Genomic DNA, 21885 nt, shown 5'->3' with positions numbered 1-21885 from the left:
AAGAATAAATAAGTGGATTGACTTCTAACTAAAAAGCACCTGCACAGCAAACAAACAAACAAAAAAGAGCATGAAGAGAGAACCTACAGAACAGAAGAAAATCTACCTGCTATTCTTTTTTGCTTAATACACATGCACACATGCTCACATACAAACACACACACAAATTAATAAACCAGCAAAAGAACTAAACAGACATTTCACAAAGGAAGAAATGCAAATGACCAATCAATATATAAAAAAAAGTTCAACATCCTTAGCAATCAGGGAAATGTAAATAAAAACTACATTGAAATTTCATCTCATTCCAGTTAGAATAGCAGCCATCAAGAATAAAATCCTAAAGAAAGAAATCAGAGAAGACCTTGGAAGATGGAAATACCTACCTTGCTCTTGGATAGACAGAATTAATATTATCAAAATGACCATATTATCAAAAGCACTACACATATTTAATGCAATTCTAATCAAAATCCTAATGATATTCCTCATATAAATAGAAAAAGCAGTCATGAAATTCATCTGGAAAAATAAGAGATCCAGAATAGCTAAAGCAATTCTTTGCAGGAAGAGTGAAGCAGGTGGCATCACTATACCAGACCTTAAACTGCACTACAAAGCAATTGTCACTAAAACAGACTGGTACACCAATGGTACAGAATATAGGACAGAGAGACTAACCCACAAAATTATAATTATCTTATATTAGACAAAGGCATCCAAAACATTCATTGAGAAAGGTAACCTCTTCAACAAATGGTGCTGGGAAAACTGGAAATCCATATGAAACAAAATGAAATTAAACCTCTGTCTCTCACCATGCACAAAACTCAGCTCAAAATGGATCAAAGACCTAGGAATAAAACCAGAGATCCTGTGTCAAATAGGAAAAAAAAAGTTGGCTCTAATCTCCATCATGTGGGATTAAGTCCCAATTTCCTTAATAATACTCCTTTGGCACAAGAATTAAAATCAAGAATCAATAAATGACATAGACTCAAACTAAAATGTTTCTTCTCAGCAAAAGAAATAATCTATGAGGTGAATAGAGAACCTATATCTTGGGAGCAAATATTTACCCTTCACAGATCAGATAGAGCACTAATCTCTAAGATATATAAGAACTCAAAAAGCTAAACACCAAAAAAGCAAATAACTCAATCAATAAATGGGCCAAGGACTTGAACAGATACTTCTCAGAAGATGATATATAACCAATCAACAAATATATGAAAAAATGTTCATCATTGCTAGCAATTAGAGAAATGCAAATCAAAACTCTCTGACATTTCATCTCACTCCAGTCAGAATGGCAGCTATTATACATACAAACAACAATAAGTGTTGGCGAGGATGTGGGGGAAAAGGCACATTCATACATTGCTGGTGGGACTGCCCACTGGTGCAGCCAATATGGAAAGCAGTATGGAGATTTCTTGGAAAATTGGGAATGGAACTACCTTTTGACACAGCTATTCCTCTCTTCAGTCTATACCCAAAGGACTTAAAAACAGCATAGTACAGGGACACAGCCACATCAATATTTATAGCAGCACAATTCACAATAGCTAAACTGTAGAGCCAACATAGATGCCCTTCAGTAGATGAATGGAAAAAAAGTGGCATATATACACAATGGAATATTACTCAGCAATAAAAGAGAATAAAATCATGGCATTTTCAGGTAAATGGATGAAGTTGGAGAAGATAATGCTTAGTGAAATTAGCCAATCTCAAATAAATGCCAAATGTTTTCTCTGATATAAGGAGGCTCATTCATAGTGGGGTAGTGAGGGTGAGCATGGGAGGAATAGAGGAATTCTTGATAGGGCAGAGGAGTTGTGGGAAAGGGAGGGGGCTGGGGTTAGAAATGATGGTGGAATGTGATGGACATTATTATCCAAAGTACATGTATGAAGACATGAATTGGTGTGACTATACTTTGTATACAACCAGGGATATGAAAAATTGTGCTCTGTATATGTAATAAGAATTATAATACATTCCACTGTCATATATAAATAAAAAAATAATTAAAAATGAATACAAGTAATAATAAAAGCTGGCAAGGATGTGGGGGAAAAAGGTGTATTTATACATTTTAGTAGAACTGCAAATAAATACAAGCACTGTGGAAAGCAGTATAGAGATTCCTCAAATGACTGGAATGGACCTATTATATGATCCAGCTGTCTCACTCCTTTATATTTATCCAAAAGAACTCAAATAAACATACATTATACTTCAATATCAAATTTATATTTGAATCATTACAAAAACTCATATGATAGAAATATCATTATTTCTATTTTACAGAATAAAATAAGGTTTGAAGATATGACGTCTGTTGCTTCCCAATTAAATATGATCTTCTCATTCACGATAGAAATCTGGGTCTCTTGGTACTAAAACTTGTTTTTATTTCACATAAATATAATACAGTAATTATCATCTAGTTTGAAAAAAATAATGAATTACTTAGTCTTCAAGACATTTTTATTCAATATCATAATCTCTGCTTTTGCCAATGAATGTTATAACTTAAATAATATGTCAGATGCTTGCTCTATGCAAATATAAGAGCAGCAAACAATATATATGTGTGTGAAAGGGTGAAATGAGAACTAATTCCATGCAATATGCTTACTTTAATTCCATGCAAGATGATTACTTTAAAAATTTTATTATGATTATAAAATTATATTTAAAATTAAATACAGAAGTACATAAAAAGAGCATAATTTCCTCCATCCTACAATTTGAAGACGATAATTTTTATTGCTAACTAGCTTTTCTTTCAAGACAATGTATCCATATGTAAATTTCATTTTTTGAAAAGACTGTACCAATATAAAACTCTATGTCTGATCCTTGTTTGTGTGTGTAATTTATAAGTTGTGTTCCCTACTTTTTCAAAGAATCTGTTGTGAACAATTTTTCATGACTAAAGTATATAACTGTTATTATCATTTTATACTGTTATATTAATTTCTCTGCTAATTTATATTTTTCCATAAATTATTTAATCACTTTTTATTGTTTATATTGGTTGTTGTCATAGTCATCATCATATAGACAGCCTCACAATGAGTTTGTACATATATCTAAAAGAATTTCATCACTTCTTTGGATGGGAAGTTTAATTCTAAAATGAATTTCTTATCTTAATCAGGAATGTTTAAAGTCCTTTTAAGTTGCAATACAGTATTTTTTATGAATAACTTTACTCATGTATACTACTACAAGGGTTGGAAAGAATTATAGCTCCTTCACTTTTGTTGTTATCCAATATATATTACTTTTACCTTTTTTTCTTTATGATTATTCTGTTCAAATTCTCTGCCCATTTTTCTATTAATTTTAGTTAATTTTTTCATTAACATGTTTTTGTGATATATTAAGAACTTAATCTTTTTTTATCTATTATATATATTGCAAAGCTTTCTTATTTCATTTTCTTTGTTTTTTTTTCAACAATGTTTTCCACCATACATAAATTATACATTTTTAATAACCACCTTTAGGAAGACCTTTTTTCAGCCCAAGAATATAGATATGCTAATGTTTATCTTCTATTGTTTTTTTCATTTTTTGTTACATTTGTCTCTCTCATGAATTTTATGTGCATATTTTTCTCCTGTTGATCTTTTGAGGGAGATTGTTTTCTCTATAAGAGATATAAATATTACAGTGGTGTTTTTCATTTCTTTATTTTTTAAGTACAAGAGTAATTTCTCTGTCTTAAAACTTCAAGAAATAATTAGCTGAATATCCTTCATCACCATCCCATTTCTTAATGTTCCGTGCTATCTTGCTCTGAGCTGTGTGCTGGTTTTGTGTTGGAGCTCCTCTGGGTGGAGGGAGCACTCAGCCCTACTCTGGAAATGGATGTGATCATCTTAGGCCACAGCCTAACTTTAATCCTAGCTGAGTATTAAAGGCAAGAGCTCCAGCCACCCTCCAGTTACACGCAGTCCTCTGTTGCTCCTTGTGTTTTGAGGCTATTGAACAAGCAAAGGCTAACAAAACCCAGCCATGATGTTTTACAGAAGGTAGCAGTGACCACAAATATAGCTGTCCCTCATCCACCCCATTTTACTGAGGTATGATTGATAAAAAAAATTACGTGCCTTAAATATAAGCTTTAAGATGTGATTTATACAATAAAAATGTACCCTTTAAAGACAAGCTGTACAATATGATGTTCATATATATAAATGTAGGTATTTTTATATATAGTGAAATGATCACCACAGTCAACATGTTCATCCCCTTACATGTGTTATTTTTATAAACTTGTACTTTTATAATCTTTCTCTAAAGTAGTTCTTCTTTTAGATTCTGAAACACTTTTGATTCCTGTGTTTTATGTAATATGTAAGATTTTCTTCAGGCAAATATTTCATGAATATTTAATTGGGAAATTGATAACGATATTATGTTACTTACTAAGATCTCCTCTCCATTTACTATTTTGTAGAATTGTATGGTGTATCAAGAGCCCTCCTACATATGACAGAAAGTAATGGATTGATATCAGCACTTTTATAATATAAATAACGTAGAACTAACAGAAATTAAATGACATTCTCAAATCACACAGTAAATGGTAGAGAAAGTGGACACCCAATATTAATTGCCAACTTCATTCTCTAATAGGAACACATTTCATAATCTATTGCCTTATTTTTAGGAGGTTTTGTAATTATGTAAGAAAATGTATTACAAAAATTATAAGGATAATTTGAATTACTTAAAATGCAGTGTGAGAGACTTTCAATTAAATAATATTTCAATTGTTAAGAAAAATATGTTAATTTTATTCTTCAAAAGTTAGAGAAGGAGAACTATAACTTGTTGAAATGAACATAGAGTCTTGATTCCTACCCAGAAATTTATGGGGAGGTGAAAGCAGTTAACTGCAATTTTAACAATTCTCCAATGGATTCCTGTGCTTGCTAAAAAAATATGGACTGATCATTGCAATATAAAATAAAGAGTTACTGTTGCATTTTACTTCAAAGATAGATAAATCAAAAAAAGTTCCACTTTTTCTCATTTTAAAGCATAAGTTAGAAAAATTAATTTTTTCTTAGATATGGTAATTAATTAAATGCAATGGAATTTTCTCCCTAATTGGATATACTTATAATAAGCAACAATTTATAAGTGGATTTAGTCTGCTTTAAACTATCTCATGTTTTTTTCACAGCAAAATTAATTTTGCTTATAAAATTTTTTTGAAATGTTGGGAGGTTTTGCTAAAATATAAATTTTATTGTGGCACTACTCTTGAAATCTTATTTTACGTGATTTTTTTTATTCTTCAAAAGCTTCCATGAAAGTAAGATCTCTAAGTTTTTAGCATCCTACTTAATTATATTTTATCAATGCTTATAACTAAAAAGGAAACAATAAATTTCAGTGTAGTTTTTATGTAAGTGGGCAGTACAAACTTGAATACATTTTTAAGCTAACAAATTTGCCAATTATGTAAAAGAATGATAAATAAAATAAGCCACTTTGAAAATCATTAAAATCAATTAAGAATTTTAATGCGCAAAAGAACAACAAAGTACACGTATAAAGGCATAAATTGGTGTGAACATACTTTATATACAGAGATATGAAAAATTGTGCCCTATATGTGAAATAAGAATTGTAATGCTTTCCCAAAAACATCACATATCAAAAATTTTGTCTTAAAAACAAAGTATATATTGCTAATTGCAATTCAGACTAATTAAAATATAAATATAATTTTACCAAGAAATTAAAGTAGGTGAGGAGTCATTGACAATATTTTTATTAGCAAATATAGCATAGATAACGTTAAGCCTAAAGGTTTTTTAAATGTATCTGTTTCCATATCCTGAGACTGATAAGTAATTAATCTTGCATTTTTCCTTGACAGGCATATGCAGGCAAAGATCTGGAGGAACAGTTGCGGTCTGTGTCGAGTGTAGATGAGCTCATGACTGTTCTCTACCCAGAATACTGGAAAATGTACAAGTGTCAGTTAAGGAAAGGAGGCTGGCAACACAGTAAAGAACAACCCAACCTCAACACAAGGACAGAAGAGACACAAAAATTTGCTGCAGCACATTATAATGCAGAGATCCTGAAAAGTAAGTGTGAGAAAGAAATTATATACTGAGCCTCATATATCAAATTATTTAAGGCTGCCAGCATGGCCCTTTAATTTCAGCATTTATACCTTATGGCATGATTGTCAAGAAAATAGAAAATTAAAAATACTTTAAATATACAACATTGTTTAATTTCACTTGGAGTGTTAAGTTTTCTTGAAATTCAAAGCTAGAAAGGCACAGGTGTATTAAAAAACACATTTTTTTTTTTAAATTGGGGTAATATCCCATTGTCAAATTATAAAAACTGCTGGATGTGGTCTCACATATCTGTAGTCCCAGTAGCTTGGGAGGCTGAGGCAGGAGATTGTGAGTTCAGAGCCAGCTTCTGCAACAGTGAGCTATGAAGCAACTCAGTGAGACCCTGTCTCTAATTAAAATACAAAATAGGGCGGGGCATGCAGCTCAGTGCCAAGTGCCCCTGAGTTCAATCCCTGGTACCAAAAAATAAAAAAATAAATTTTAAAACATTTACATATAGTTTACACACTAGGCAAGTTTAATCATTTAAAGTATATTATATCTTACAAAATAACTCTACCTAAGTTTTCTTTCTGATTTGAACTTAGAAATGCTTAATTTCTCTAAAAACAAACCTGGATCACCTTTTCAAATGTTATTTGTTGTCTCCCACCTTGTAGATAGATGGCTAGATCAGAGCTGGATTTTGTGAAGTTGATGGAATATATAGCATACATCTCACAAAACACTGCAATATTGCATAAAAGAGCATGTTATCAATTGATGAGCTAATTTTAAAAAATAGCTCCCTTTAGTTGTTAGACATTACTTGAAAGGTTTGATATTACAAAGTATTTTGAGAGCAAAAACAAACAAAAATGACTTCATGGTTGAATAACCTATAGTCTATGTCTTTTTATAGTTTTTTTTTCCCAAAATTTTATTTTAGGGAAAATATGGGAGAAATAAACTAGATCACTTAGGAAATACATCATTTGTAATACAGTAAAAGAGTCAACAGTGTTATAGGAAGCCACTAAAAAAAATGATAAAAAATTCCAAGAAAAAGCACGAAAGGAATAGGAAATTTGATTTTCCTGGAAAAAAAAATAAAGTTAGTTTAGATACAAAGACTGATGGGTGGAAATTAACCTTGCATTTCACATAGCTATTGCCATGATTTTACCCCAAATTGTCAAGTAGCCTGCCTGAAAATGATTTTTGAGTTGAATCCAAAACCATAGCCAACTTCTCATTTACATTTCCTTTTATATTTCCTTTTAAAAAGAAAATAAAATCATATCATTTACATCTGCTTCAAGACCACAAAGCAGTATATAACAGCAAATGAACATGACTCTGTTTCTGCAATCTTATAAGCATCCATACATTAAATTCCCATTCTCTTAAATAAGAAAAATCAAACATAATTGCTGTGGAATAGTGATTTAATGTTTTTTAAAAAATGCAGTCCTAACTTTGCTTGTTACATGGCTTTAGAAATGATTTTTTTTAGGAAAATATCCTTAGCTGGTATTAGCTAGATCATATTCCTATTTACAGGGCAATTTAGGATCATGGCAGCTATTTCCCTAAATTTATATATTGTACTTAAAGCATAAAATCTGAAATCAAATGTGAGTAGCTTCCAACTGCTGTGGGCTTTTTCCCCCTTGGTGGCTTCTGTGTAACTTACAGACTTCCCTGTGACTCGACAGGTATTGATAATGAGTGGAGAAAGACTCAATGCATGCCACGTGAGGTGTGTATAGATGTGGGGAAGGAGTTTGGAGCAGCAACAAACACCTTCTTTAAACCTCCATGTGTGTCCGTCTACAGATGTGGGGGCTGCTGCAACAGTGAGGGGCTACAGTGCATGAACACCAGCACAGGCTACCTCAGCAAGACGGTAGGTATTTCCTATTTCAGCTCTGAGAGCCCTCTCAGGAACAGCATTTGACTCTGGGAACGTGGGACTAAAACTTCTGGTCCCACTGAAGTAGTTTTGTTCAAGTCAGAGTTTTTAATATTTCTTAGGAGAATGAAGTAAAGGTCTAATATTTTGTTTTGGGATAAAACAGTATCATGAAGAAAGTAATTGATGCTGTATGAACTTTGTTCATATATAGTGGAATCAAAACCTAGTGAAGAAAATGATAAATAGCAGTGTATGTGTGTGTGTGTGTACACAGAATGTGTATATGTGTGTGGATATATATGTGTGCACTATATATATACATATATGTGTGTGTGTGTGTGTATTCGTGTGGGCATTATATGTATGTGTATGTATTATATATATGTATATATTTATGCATGTGTGTACAATATATGGATATGTGTGTGTGCATGAGTTGACCTTCAAGAATAAGCATTTTCATTTAAAACTAAAATTCTTTTAAATGGTTATATCTTTTGGTTGTATATAACACAAATTACATATCCAAAATGTATACTTATATCCATGTGTTCTGTGAAACAGTGGCATAGTGTTGAAATAAGCCATTACATTAAAAAAATTATTGTGTTCCTTTCAAAAGCAAGGAAGATAATTCTGACACTAAATCTCAAATATTTTGAATAATCCATAAAGGCCATCCAATACGATGTTAAAGTGTTGGTTGAAGTCATGTGGGTGCTGACTGCCTGCACAGAGGCAATACTGTGGGCTGGCCTGATGCAAGCGTATCCCAGAAAGACAAAACTGTAGTTGCTTTAAAGACTTTTCCATTCTTATGATAAGTGGACTAGCATCAGTATTCTGATTACATTCAAAACTATGTTTTGATGGTTAAAATGAAAAATGGAATTTTTGAAAAATGTGATGTTAAATTTGATTGTATGATGTGGAATGACAGCAAGTCACATTTTAATTTCATGTACATCTTAGTTGATCATAGCTAGCTAAAGCTACTCTTATTTTAATATAATATTAATGGGACTGAAAGTTAAAATTACTGCCTCAGTTCCTTTGACTGCATTTTTCCATGTAGTTGCAAATTAGTCTTTAAAACTAACTTAAAGGTGTATGCAAAGACCCTGCGACAGAGAATGCATGTTGGTTCCCAACAATTAAAGAAGCTCATAGTATTGGAAGCACAAAAAGTGACTTCAAGGGCTAGGTACATTAGATGATACTGGAGAGGAAGGAAGAGGCCAGCAATCCAAGGCTGGGATAGATGTTTTGTAGAAACTGACGACTCAGATTTGTTACACTATCAAGCTGGGGACAGCTTTGAGGACAGATTTGGAAGAGGAGAAACAGAGGCAAAGAGAACAGAGAGGATGTTATTTCATCAGTTGGAAGGAGCATCAGAGGCATTTCAAGTTCCCTTGCATTTGTGGACTTGGAGATTAAAGATACTAGGGGTGGAAATTAACATTTTTCCCAGGACACCTCTCATCCAATTCTGCACACTCACATTATATGTCTTCATCTACTCATTTTGAAGACTCTCAAGTATTATTTAGTAGACTGCTCTCCAGATAACCATACTACGTACTTGAATTTGTGATTTGGCTTTTGCCTAAACAGTTTTGACACTAATCTGTCTCACACCGGAGTTACATCCAAGCACCTTCTCCTCAAACAAACAAACAAGTAAATGAATCTTATTTTTTCCAGAGTCTCTTTCTGAAAATGACATTGTCATTCATCTATTTAGTTAAACCAACTTGATCTTCTTTTAAAAAGCTTTCCAAACATCTCTAGGATGCATCTCGTGTCTTCATTCTGCTGATCCCACTGTGACATAGACCACGTTAATCCTCACCTAGACCTGGACCAGTCTAATAACTGGTCCCTAATGTCATTCTATTCCAATCCATGTTAGCCATATTTTAATAGTGATTTTTTTTTCTAAAACTTTCCATAGCATTGCTTGCTTGGAACTGAGCTAGCACACAGCCAGTGTATTGATTAGCTGGTGTTTGCTAATTGGATTGCTCAGGCAATCTGATTGTTCTGATTGGTGCAAACACACTAGGTGCTAAACATTTTGAATGGCACCCTCTCTAAGTCAAAATTCCTTCACATTATATTTATTGGGTGGTTCATGATTTAGTTGCTCCCTAAATTCCAGCCTCATTTGTTACTGCTCTTCTCTTTAAAAGCTACTTTTCATCAGTACCCAAATTCTTAGCTCTTATATTATGTCAGCACCTCTCACTTTCACATTCTTAAAAGGCTTTGCTCTGTGGAAATGATCCCCAGATCTTCATTTATCCAGTTAATTTCTCCTCATCCTTAGACCTAGATATAAACATCACCTCCATGTCGTCATTCATGCTCATATATTACCCTTTATTCCTCACATTTTAGCATCATTATCTCATCTGTCAGATAGTTTTATTCCCTAGACTCTAAATCACATCAAAGAAAACATTATGTTTGGTTATTGTTGTGAGCAACAGCAATCGTTGGTACATAGTGAAGATTCGGAGAATTTAGAATTAATGCTTGAGTGAAAGGCAACTAATTCAACATCAAAAGTCGGGTTTTGAATATGCTGATTTTGAGAATCGGAATCTATTTAGGTATAGATCCCAGAAGAATGTTGATCACATAATTATAGAATTTGGCTAAGTGAATGGGTCTCTCAGTTTCGATTTAGAAGGAAGCATCGTATTGATAAAGGTTATTCAAAGCCCTTGTGTGCTTGTTAATAGAGAAGTCATTCCTCAGAACAGCAAAAGCTAATGCCAAGGGAGAGCCAATATTTATCAGTCATTTCTTCCTTTGAATTTTGTGATATCATGTTCTTCTCTTCAATCAACTCAGATGTGTTTGTTAATAATAAAAGAAAAATTATAACCTGAATTTGATTAAGTAGCGTTTCATACTATGTTTTGCAGTAGGTAAATAGAGTTTGCAAATTATCCAAGAAAATAAACATTAATAAAATAATTAAAAGTAGTCTAGGTTTTGTAAAAGAGAAATACAAAGGTTTATGGAACTGCATTCAAGGAAATTTATAAAGCAAGGTAGGAAACTCCCAAAGGCAATGTTCATTGATGTTTCCATTTTTACTAATTCAGCAACTCAAAAAAGCTCATGCTTAAGTTTTTTTTTTTCAAATTATTATATTATCAGTGTAGTTTAAATGAGAGTATTTGAGGATTTTCTTCAAATTTATAAAAGAATTTTCCTACTATTAAATTTTCTGAAGTCAATGAAAAATAGTTGTTTTATTTATTTTTGTTGTTGTTGTTAGAAGTTCCAGACACATTTTTTTAACCAACAGTCATCGATTGGAATCAAATAAATTTTAAGGACACTGTACTTTAAGTAATGATAAACTCAAGTTGTTGTTTTTTAATAGAAGCTTCATAAAAATGTTTCAGGGGGCTCAATGAAGGGCAAGTTATCATACTGTGTGAGGAAGCCAGCTATTATTTGAAAAGTAAAACCATATGCACTAAGCATTCCTAAGTGAAGTAATCGATAACAACTGCTTCAAAGTCTCCCACAACTAATTCATGAGTGGACTTTGAAATTGCTGTCTTCTTGACCTCTTCCATAAACACATGTTGTAAGTGCATTTTCTTATGAGAAGTTGTATTTGTAGGAGATAAAACCAAAAAAAAAAATGGCAAATTTTGTAGAAAGAAAATTATTTGGTGATTAATGTAGAAACGAAAGAAAAGTCACCTGCTTTCCAGCCCCATATTTGGATTAAAACATTCTCTGAATGATAATATTTACTTTTATGTTGTGTTGAAGATAGGGATGGATAAAGGAAAACTAACTCCATGGGGTCCATTGGGTCCTGGAGTTAGTACATGGTTATTGGTGCTGGACTAAAGAAGCTAGCCATCTCCAGAAGCTCACTCTAACATACAGAAACAGCATTATTTAACATTCTGTTTCAAACATTAAAAGGCATTTTGGGGATTTTTTATTTTTATTTTTATTTTTTGGTACCAGGGATTGAACTCGGGGCACTTGACCGCTGAGCCACATCCCTAGCCCTCTTTTGTATTTTATTTAAAGACAAGGTCTTACTTAGTGCTTCATATTTGCTGAGGCTGGCTTGGAACTTGCAATCCTCTTGCCTTAACCTCCCAAGCTACTTTTCATTATTTTTTAAAGAAATAATGTAAACACATATATTATCAAAGACATTTCAGATTATGTTGGACTTGAAATTAATGTTTCATAAATTTTATAGCAAAATATATTTAAACCTCAGTAAAATACATTACCATATAACGAAACTAGGAGATAACTATTTTGCACTGTTGTCAGAGCTATTCCGTTAATTAGATAGAATGTTGTGACAGTCTGAAACGTTAACTTATTCTGCTCACATGTGTTCAGCAAGTAGAAGGTGATGTGTATTATATCCTTAGCAAATTTATATTTGGCAAGCACAGTGGTTGGACATCAGGTTTCATTTTGATGTGAATAAAGAACTCTACAGCAATAATAGTCATCAGGAGTTTCTTTAGGAACAACATTTGCCGTAGGAAAATTATTAAGGCCTCTGTAAAGAATGCCACTTTTGTCCAACTGAAGGTATGATGATGTTCACACATTTTATTCAGTATTTTTAAAACTCCTGAATTGGGATTTTGACTGTAGTTATAGCACTGTGTATGCATTTTAACCATAACAGTGTTAAAATTAATTCAGTGCCAGATGTAAATTTGTTACACTATCTACAATCGTGTTCATTTCCAGGCCCAGTCTGAGTTCCATAGGCCCCTGATGGCTGTCCATGTGCTGTCCAGTTGAAATACTACATGAACCCTCAGGTTTTACCTTCTCCATTTTTTAGGGATTATTTCTTTAAACATTTTATAATCTTTTCATCAAATTATGCAATTACTGATCACACCCTCCAAGGGCTATATATTTTTATATCTAATGAACTCAAAGTTGGGATATTTATTTTTATTTTATATTTTTCATTGTTCATTGATATCTAGGAAATTAGATCGAATATTTAAATTGATTTTAAATTAATTTATGATGATTTAAGTTAAAATTAAATATCATAGAAGATAAATTGATTGTATTTTAGGTATAAAGATGTTTTAAAGGCAGGAATTTGGTAGTCATATTTGTCTCCACACAAGCATTTGAATTTAGTAGTTACACTGTTTCCTAGAATATTCTCAGTGAGTTGTACACCTTTTTCTTGAATAGCCTATAAAATAAGTAGAAACAGGAATTGTTGTTTTATAGCTGTTGCTATGCTGGGGTAAACAACCTATTGTTTTATAACACGATTTTATTTAAAGTCCATTTTTGTTGATGAGAACTGACTATTAAATATTCGTATTAAAGAGTGCCAGTAGGTAACAACTGGGAAACTACTGTTGGAAATACTTTCCATTTCCACTTCTTTATAATAGTTTTACAGAGAAAACAATCTGACTTTTTTCAATTTCCAGCCTCATTGAAAGTGCTTTTTTTTTTTTTTTTCCTGGTACCAGGAATTGAACCCAGGGGCACTTAACCACTGACCTTCATCCCCAGCCTTTTTTTTTCTTTTGAGACAGAATCTCGCTAAGTTACCTAGGGCCTCCCTAAATTGCTGAGGCTGGCTTTAAATTTGTAATCCTCCTGCCTCACCCTCCCGAGTCATATGCCAGTGTACCCAACTGAAAGTACCCTCTTTATATAAATCTTTTTGATCTGCTCCCAAAGCAAAAATTATTTTAATAAACATATACTCTTAGAATAGAAAACTATGTAATTAGTCTCCATAATAAATTATATTATTATTACTTAAATCCTAAATGAATATCATGCATTGGTTAAGAACTACTCACTTTATAGTATAAAACCATTTTAGGAAAATATTTCAAAATATCATAATTGATTTATCAAGTCAATTATGACATCAGTATTTACTGAATAAACATATGAGATTATTAGTTAATGCTGAAAATAAAATATAATTTATGTACTCTATAAACTTAAGTGTACAATAGAAAATACTGTTGTGCACACATTAAAGCGAAAGACAGTCTGACAATAGCATAATGATTCATATTTCATTAAAATATAAAAGAATCTACTTATTATTTTGAATACCAACATATTTGAGTAGATCTTAACTCTTTTGAGAGAAAATTTAGTTATTGTTTTGGTTCAGATTTTCATATAATGGCAAGAACACATTTCACATGGAAGTTAAATTGCAGGTTCTTGCTTAATAAACAGCATTTATTTTAAACTATGTGGTATTTTAAAATTTCTAACATCATATCTATCTGTGTGTATGTGTGTGCTTGCATGAGTGTGTGCATGCATATCTAATTCACCCTTGCTGTCATTGTCATTCTTGTAAACTATGAGCTGCATAAGGGCAAGAGTCCTTGATAAATATTATTCAGATTCTAGCAAGGAGCTTGGCACATTCTAAGTATTCTGTAGATAATCATTGAAAAACTACACAGGAAAGATTTTAAACAAATTTAAAACCTCAGAATTCCTTTAACAAAGATTCAACTTAATCTTGGCCTGTGATGATGATCCTGTGATAAAGAGGAGGAAGAAGAGGTAGAAGAGGAGGGATCCCAACATCACCATTTTGAAGTCACCACCATGATTATGCCAATTTTAGACAGAAGCTTAGAGAAGTTAGAAAAATTTCTGATCCAGGACTCATAAGTAAAGTCATCTGTTTCTTGAAACTATGTTCTTAGTTCTTCTTCTGTAGTAGAGAATAACCAAGTAGAGAAGTTGACAGTTATTTGAAAAGCATGTATCTTTATTTTTGAAAGGGGGACACTCCTAATTATTAATTATTTTATGGCTTCTAAAAAAGTTTATATTTCCTAATCTTATGTTATCTGATTAGGAAAAAATACCTCTGGACACTTTCTTAGTAACATTAGTATTTAATTATAGCTATACAAAATTCAACAAATTGGTCTTTCAACAACAAAATGGAATTTATTATGCTTATTAAAAAGAGTAGTAATTTTATTTACAAAAAAAAAATTCAATGGTGAAAAAAAAAAACAGCCTATTTATTCCTTTGGATGAAATTAACTGAGTTGGACAATTGTCTGTGTAGAGCCAGATAAGAGATTAGACATCAGTAATTAAGACCATTTTCCCTAATTTTAATTAGCCTACAAGTAAATTTTTCTCTCAAACTGTATTATAGTTTTAAGCTTATAAAATCCCTTCAACTTAACCTCTGAACAGTGATTTCTTTTTAATTCCTCTTTATCTCTCTCTGTCTCCTTTTTTTTCAGTGAATTCACCAATATAATCTCTTCCAAACTTTAAAAGTGAAGGATGGCCTTGTGTTTCCAGGAATATGTTTTCTTGATATACAGCTAACTGTTTTCCATCTCACTAGAACATTCTTCAAAGCTCTTGTTCCTACATACATACTTGATACTTGTGGGAAGATCCCAATTGTAGACGTTATCCACACTATAATGGATGATGTTTACCCAAGATCACTGATACTACTCATCGTGACCTCTTTCCTCTTTGGAAAACAGGCCAGGGTAGAACTGAGAATGGGAGATATCCCTGGGAGCAGAAGTAATGCTGTCAGGGTTAGGGATAGGAAAACATCAACTCTTCTGCAGTCACTGTTATCTCAAATGATGCCTTACCCGTCACTCTCAGGCCCTGCATGGTCTTCTGTCACAGGAGACAATGCCAGATCTTGCAGTGATTGCAAGAATTCTTGTAAGCAAAACTGTTCCTCATTGTCTGAGCCATCTAAGCCCTTTCCCTCCCATATTATGGGGCCTCCCTCCTTATCCTTCCTTTCCCACTGCCACTCCTCTCCTGCACTCTTGGCCCAGCCACAACCCTCAGGGCCACTTCTGGGACCTGTCTCCATTCAGCTTTTTATATATTTGGTTTCCCAGAGGCAGCTGACCCTGTGACGCCTTTTTGAAGCCCTCCTCTCTCTTTTTTGCCTTCCGTATCTTTAACAGCACCCACCCTGCTCTTCCATGTTCTCCCCCATACATATTTACCAGTTCATTTGCCTCTTCTCAACCTTTAAATGCTCCTCTGCCCCAGGTTTCTATTCTTAGACACTTTTCATTCCAAAGATTCACTAAGTAGTTTCACCAATGTCCAAGACTTCAGTTAACAATGTTTATGACACTTACATACCTCTCCTATAGCTCTAGACACATATATCTAACTGCCTAGTAGACAAATCCTTGGGGTTTTATTTGCCGACCTGCACACCTTCCTGCCATTTACACTATTTCAAGGCATAAATAGCACAAATCATAAATTATGTGAATACAAAAGTTAAGGGCTTGGAATGTGGCTTGGTGTTAGAATGCTTGCCTAGCATGTGCAAGGCCCTGAGTTAAATTCCTAGCTCTGCAACAACAACAACAACAACAAAAAAAAAAAAAGAATAAATAACAAGTTTATAAGTATATTAGAAATTTCTTATAAGTTGCTTTATATATCTACTATAGTACTAGTTCTTAATGTAGGTTCTGTAGATGTCCTAAGACACAGAAAAATTGCAGTTTATATAATTCCTCCAGAGTTCCTTCTCATAAAATAGTTATTTTTAGTGCAAAAGATTTCTGCCATTGCATCATTTCACCAATAAAAGGTTTCATCCAAACCGCATGAACAAATGTTATTTTAGAACAAACTGATCAAAATCATAATTCTGGCATAGATTGCAGTCATACATTGAGACTATCTGTGTATTATAGACAGACAGTATTCTGGAAAATGCATAGTATCTTGAGAATTTGTGTTAATAATAACAACTCTCATCTTTATAGCAAACAATATACACATTGCATTCATATACAGTAGGTTATACAATCTTTATAATAATCCCTTGAAATAATGCATCAGGATTGTTATCCTTGGTTTACTGATTATTAAGGGAAAATACAGCAGAAAAAAAGTTGAATCACTTTTCCAAATTCAAAAATTTATAAGTGTGGGAGCTAATAAAAGTACCCTGCCTGTGTACAACCTTGTGCCAATTTCTCCTGAAACCTATTGTCCTTACGCTTATAAAGTCATTGAATTTTTTAATGAATATGTAATGAATACAATTCAAATGAATAAAATGTGGTGCTTTTTAAGATTTAGGTGTTTCCACTTATTATATTTATTTTTTAAACTTTTTTTTAGTTGTAAATGTACACAACACCTTTCTTTAGTATATTTTTTTATGTAGTGCTGGAGATCAAACCCAGTGCTTCATGCATGCTAGGCAAGCACCTACCACTGAGCCACAACCTCAGCCCCTTATTATACTTTTTTAAATGGTATGTAAAAACAAAAGTTGCACATATGAATGCTGTACCATGTTATGTTTTAATACAAGTATACATTGTGTGATCATGTTAAACTATCTCTCTCCTCATTTATCATTTCTTTATGGCAAAAACATTTAAAACCCCTTTTCTAGCTTTTGGAGATAAACAATACACCGTCACTATCTATAGTCACTTTACTATGCCATGTCACGCCATGACTTGTTGCTCCTACCTAACTGTAACTTAATCCCATTGATGGGCTTTTCCCTATTCCTCCCTCTCCCCTCTCCTCCCCAGTCTCTGGTAATCAATGAGCTCAGCTATTTTATATTCCACAGATATGTGGAATCGTTTGGTACTTGTCCTTCTGCTTAGCTTATTTCCCTTAACATGATCTCCATTCCATCCATGTTGTAGCAAATGACAGTCTTCCCTCCTGTCATATTCTTCTAAAAAGTCTCCCTACTGGTGTGGACAAAATCGACAACCAGTTCTGTCCCTTCAGTATTTTCAATGATCCTCAACTGATAGTATGAAATTATAGCAAGGAGCCAAGGTTCAAGACCCCTTCAGTCTATATCCCCTGTTTAGCACTGCTCAGACTGCCATTGAGGCACCAAATAATACCTGGCTTAACTATCCTTACATTACTACAGATTGATCTCATCAAGCATTTCATGGACAAGATTTCCCTTTTACCATTTTTTACTGATAATGATTTAGAATTTTAGAATCTTAGAAATTTAAGTCCACTAGTTTTACTTAATAATTAGTGTGTTCACTTAAAAACTTTGGGGTGTTTTTGTTGTTAGAATTCTTTCTTCTTTGGAGAACAAGTGATGTTCCTATAAATAAGACTGAACTTTAAGACTCTAATCTGGAATCATATAAATTCCCTGCCTTATTGTAAGCTGATTTTCATAAGACCTTTGTCAAGATTTCAGAAACACAGCTTTATTTAATAATAAATGTGCTTGTTTTTCTTTTAAACATAATAAATTCAGTAAGAGATCTGAGACACGTAAATCTACTTTGAGGGAGAAATTTAATATGGAATGAAAATTAATTTTACATCTATGTAGTTTATGTCTGTGTGTTCAGTTTACATAAAATAGAACTTAGCCAGGCATTTCTAGGTAGTGTGGCCAATAACTTTGCTCTTAAATCACAAAGATATTTACTAAAGTTGATTTGTGCCATTTTTTTTAAATCCCTAGAATATTTTGAACTTGGATATTGAGTAATCTTGGATTCTGGAATAATTTTTTTCCTTGAACATATTCATTGGTCTGTCACATCTCTGCTTTATAATCATTAATTGGTTATCATAATTCTAATATGCTTCATAACTAGTAGTAACATGAGATAAACCTATAAACTACTTATTATTCTGATAAAAGATACTTTTTAGGAGCAAAACAGTTTGTACTTTGTAATCATAAAAAGCAGTGGTGTCCTGCATGTTATGCAGTACCACCTAATCATAAAGAGCTAATCTCACTCTTTTTTTTGGACACCAACATTTACCATAAAAGTGCTTTATAGCAATCTATATAATTTTTTCTTCTTTTTGTCCCTTCTTTGTAGTTGTTTGAAATTACAGTGCCTCTCTCTCAAGGCCCCAAACCAGTAACAATCAGTTTTGCCAATCACACTTCCTGCCGATGCATGTCTAAACTGGATGTTTACAGACAAGTTCACTCAATTATTAGACGTTCCCTGCCAGCAACATTACCACAGTGAGTATGAATTAAATCTATTTTTTGCATCCTCTACTAATATAAAATTATTTTTAAGTGAACACAAGTTTATTAAAAGAAGTTTTGTGAAATTTGCTATACTCTTCATCAAATACAAAACAAAGACAAAATTTCTATAATATGCTCTGAAAATAAAATTAAGTAGAAACAGGGAATCTCATTTTATAGGCAAAATAGTTCACAATATAAAGAAATAGTTCCATAGAATAACATGCATCTCACAATTGTTCATTCTAGGAGTAAGGTAGCTGAACTGATTTAATGTTCATGAAATCAACTGCACTAATTCATACATGATGTTAAAATTCAAATCATTTAATCCCTGATAAAACTTACGTCCAAAGCAAAGGATAATTATAAAAAATAAGTGAACATCTATTTACATTCAGTTACCTTTCTTATAATTTCTTATATATGGTTATAATTCAGTTGAAATATGTAATTCCAATTTCTTATTCCAGGAAAGATTGACTGAAATAGTGCTGGATTAATTGAAAGAATTTTTTCATCATATTGTTCAAATTAACATTCAGACTATTATTTATTATTCAAGTTACCTTCCATCTTATTTTTAAATTTGGCAAATAGCAGTATTTCATCATACAGAAGGATCTGGAGAGAGCATCACTCCTGACTCTGTCAATAGTTTATGTTGAATAGTTTATGCACTGCCATTTGAAACCTAGAGACTCTCCACCCCAAAATAGGAATGTGGCTCTTTGTTCTTTAGGATTTCTAGGGCATGGGGAACATGCATATAAATAAATCTTACATATTTCTGACATTGGTAACAAGAGGATAAGTAAATCAATGGACAAACATATATATTACAAATAATCTCAGAAAACCTTGAACCGAAGGTGACTCAACAGCAATCATAATATGCTAAGAGGAATCTTCCCCACTGAATCTCTTTTCAGGTCTTAGTGTGCCAGATAAGAGGCCCTGTCTAGGGACACTTTAGGGTAGCCTCCTTTGATTAACAGATCTTTGTCCTCCTTGACATGTAAGAAAAGATCTTATAGATATTTGTGAATAAATTCATGCTGATACAAGCAGGAACCACTACCACCTGAACTAAAGCAGATGTTTTACGTGTGATTTCATCCTTGAAATCCTAAGACTTCTGTTTAATTGCCTTGGCCCTGTTTCCCTTGGCAGCTCATTTATTCTGAGAGCTTGGGCCTTTATCTTTGTGCTCATGTTTTCCAAAGTTGCACTTGAAGCTCTGGCCATATTCTTGACTTCTGTAACTTTATCTAAACTTACCTTATATTGCTCTATAGTTATACGAGCTGCAAGTACAAAATTAAAGATTTATTAAATTCCTTTTATTTCTCTGTTATTCATAGCAGTGTTCTCTCTCATATTCATTGAGGTCTTGAAATACACTCTGGTCATTGGTGACTTCTTTTATCCCTCCAAACATGATTGATTATTTGAAGGGAAACATATATCATTTTCATTCTGCATCCACTTTTTTCTGCGTGTATGTCTAATTTAATGCAGCAGTGTTGTTACCAGTTTTTAGTACCAAGACTTTCTCCCATTCTTATATGATACCATAAGTAAACTTTTAAAGGCATTGTTTCATTCATCTGACCAGAAACAGTGATTGTCCACTACTCAAAGAATTGAATACAAATTTTGCACCATCCTTTCCTGCTAAAGGCCTTTCCTCCTCATTTTGTCTTATGTTATTCACCAAGTCTGTGTTTCACAAAGTCCCGATTCCCTGAATACCAAGCTCATTTCCTGCTCTGTATCTTGTTTCTATTCTGGCCCTGGCTTCAAATGAGTCCCCTTTCTTTTCTGCCTTTCCAAAGCCCAATCTGTTTTGCAGAGTTCAGGTCAAGGTCTTTTCTCCTGCATTTGTCTCATCAAAATACCGCAGCCACCTTTGCTTCTTGAATACCCATAGCAATTACTGGATTTACTTTGTCCTCACATGACTGTATCAGGGTCTATGAATGTTGCATGGGAAACTGGATTGTGAGAACCTTTCAGGTAGGTTTATATCCCACTAATAACCAGCTAATAATACTCAGGAATAACTGAGTTGTGGCAGTGTTCTGAGACCTTTATATGCATGATCTCTCAAAAATTATCTGTGAAGTCAGTAGTATCATCTTATTTGACAGATGAAACAGGCAGCACCCTCCAAAGCTGTGAAATTAACAGTGTTCTATATTGACCAATAAATGCTTGTTAGTTGGAAAAAAAACTTATTTGTCTATATTCATTTTAAACATTGAGCAAGTGTTACTCATGCTTTCATCATCATTTGTTCATATAACTACTATGCTAGGCACTATTTGAGTTCAAGAAGAGATAGAAAGTTTTAGCAAGAAGACTCTAGAGTAAGCCAGGTAGAAATCAGAAATCAGGTCTGCCACTAATTGGCTTTTGATGACTGTTCATATCTCTGAACTCCAGATTGTTGATCTAAAAATGTAGCTAGGATTGAGTGAAATACTGAATGCTTATGCAGTGCTTAGCATAGTGTCTGGCATCCAAATGGCAGTCATAAAGAGCAGATTTATTGTAATCATTATGATCCAGGTCTGATTTATCTCTTGGTTCCTGTGTTTTCCTGTGTGTGTGTGTGTGTGTGTGTGTGTGTGTGTGTGTGTTTAGCCCCACCTACAGTCAGAAATACATGTAATATTACAAGTATGTAAATAAATATGTAGATGTGTATAAATATATACATATGCAAACAAGTAGTTTATATGTAACATATATAGTATATAATGTTTTAAAATAGATAACTATATAATTGT

General features: G+C 33.0%; 1 protein-coding gene across 1 annotated transcript in view; it reads left to right on the top strand.

The window, feature by feature from the left end:
* The window catches only part of Vegfc (vascular endothelial growth factor C), a 113610-nt gene that overhangs the window by 74939 nt on the left and 16786 nt on the right, over positions 1-21885 (top strand). The window contains exons 2-4 of the mRNA XM_076852382.1: positions 5915-6128; positions 7829-8019; positions 18930-19081. Coding sequence (XP_076708497.1) covers positions 5915-6128; positions 7829-8019; positions 18930-19081 — 557 coding nt within the window. The remainder of the gene's footprint in view (positions 1-5914; positions 6129-7828; positions 8020-18929; positions 19082-21885) is intronic.

The sequence above is a fragment of the Callospermophilus lateralis genome, chromosome 4 (assembly GCF_048772815.1).
Source record: "Callospermophilus lateralis isolate mCalLat2 chromosome 4, mCalLat2.hap1, whole genome shotgun sequence".
NCBI classification, from domain to species: Eukaryota; Metazoa; Chordata; class Mammalia; order Rodentia; family Sciuridae; genus Callospermophilus; species Callospermophilus lateralis.
Note: the sequence above shows the minus strand (reverse complement) of the source record. Positions and strands in the feature narration are given on the sequence as shown.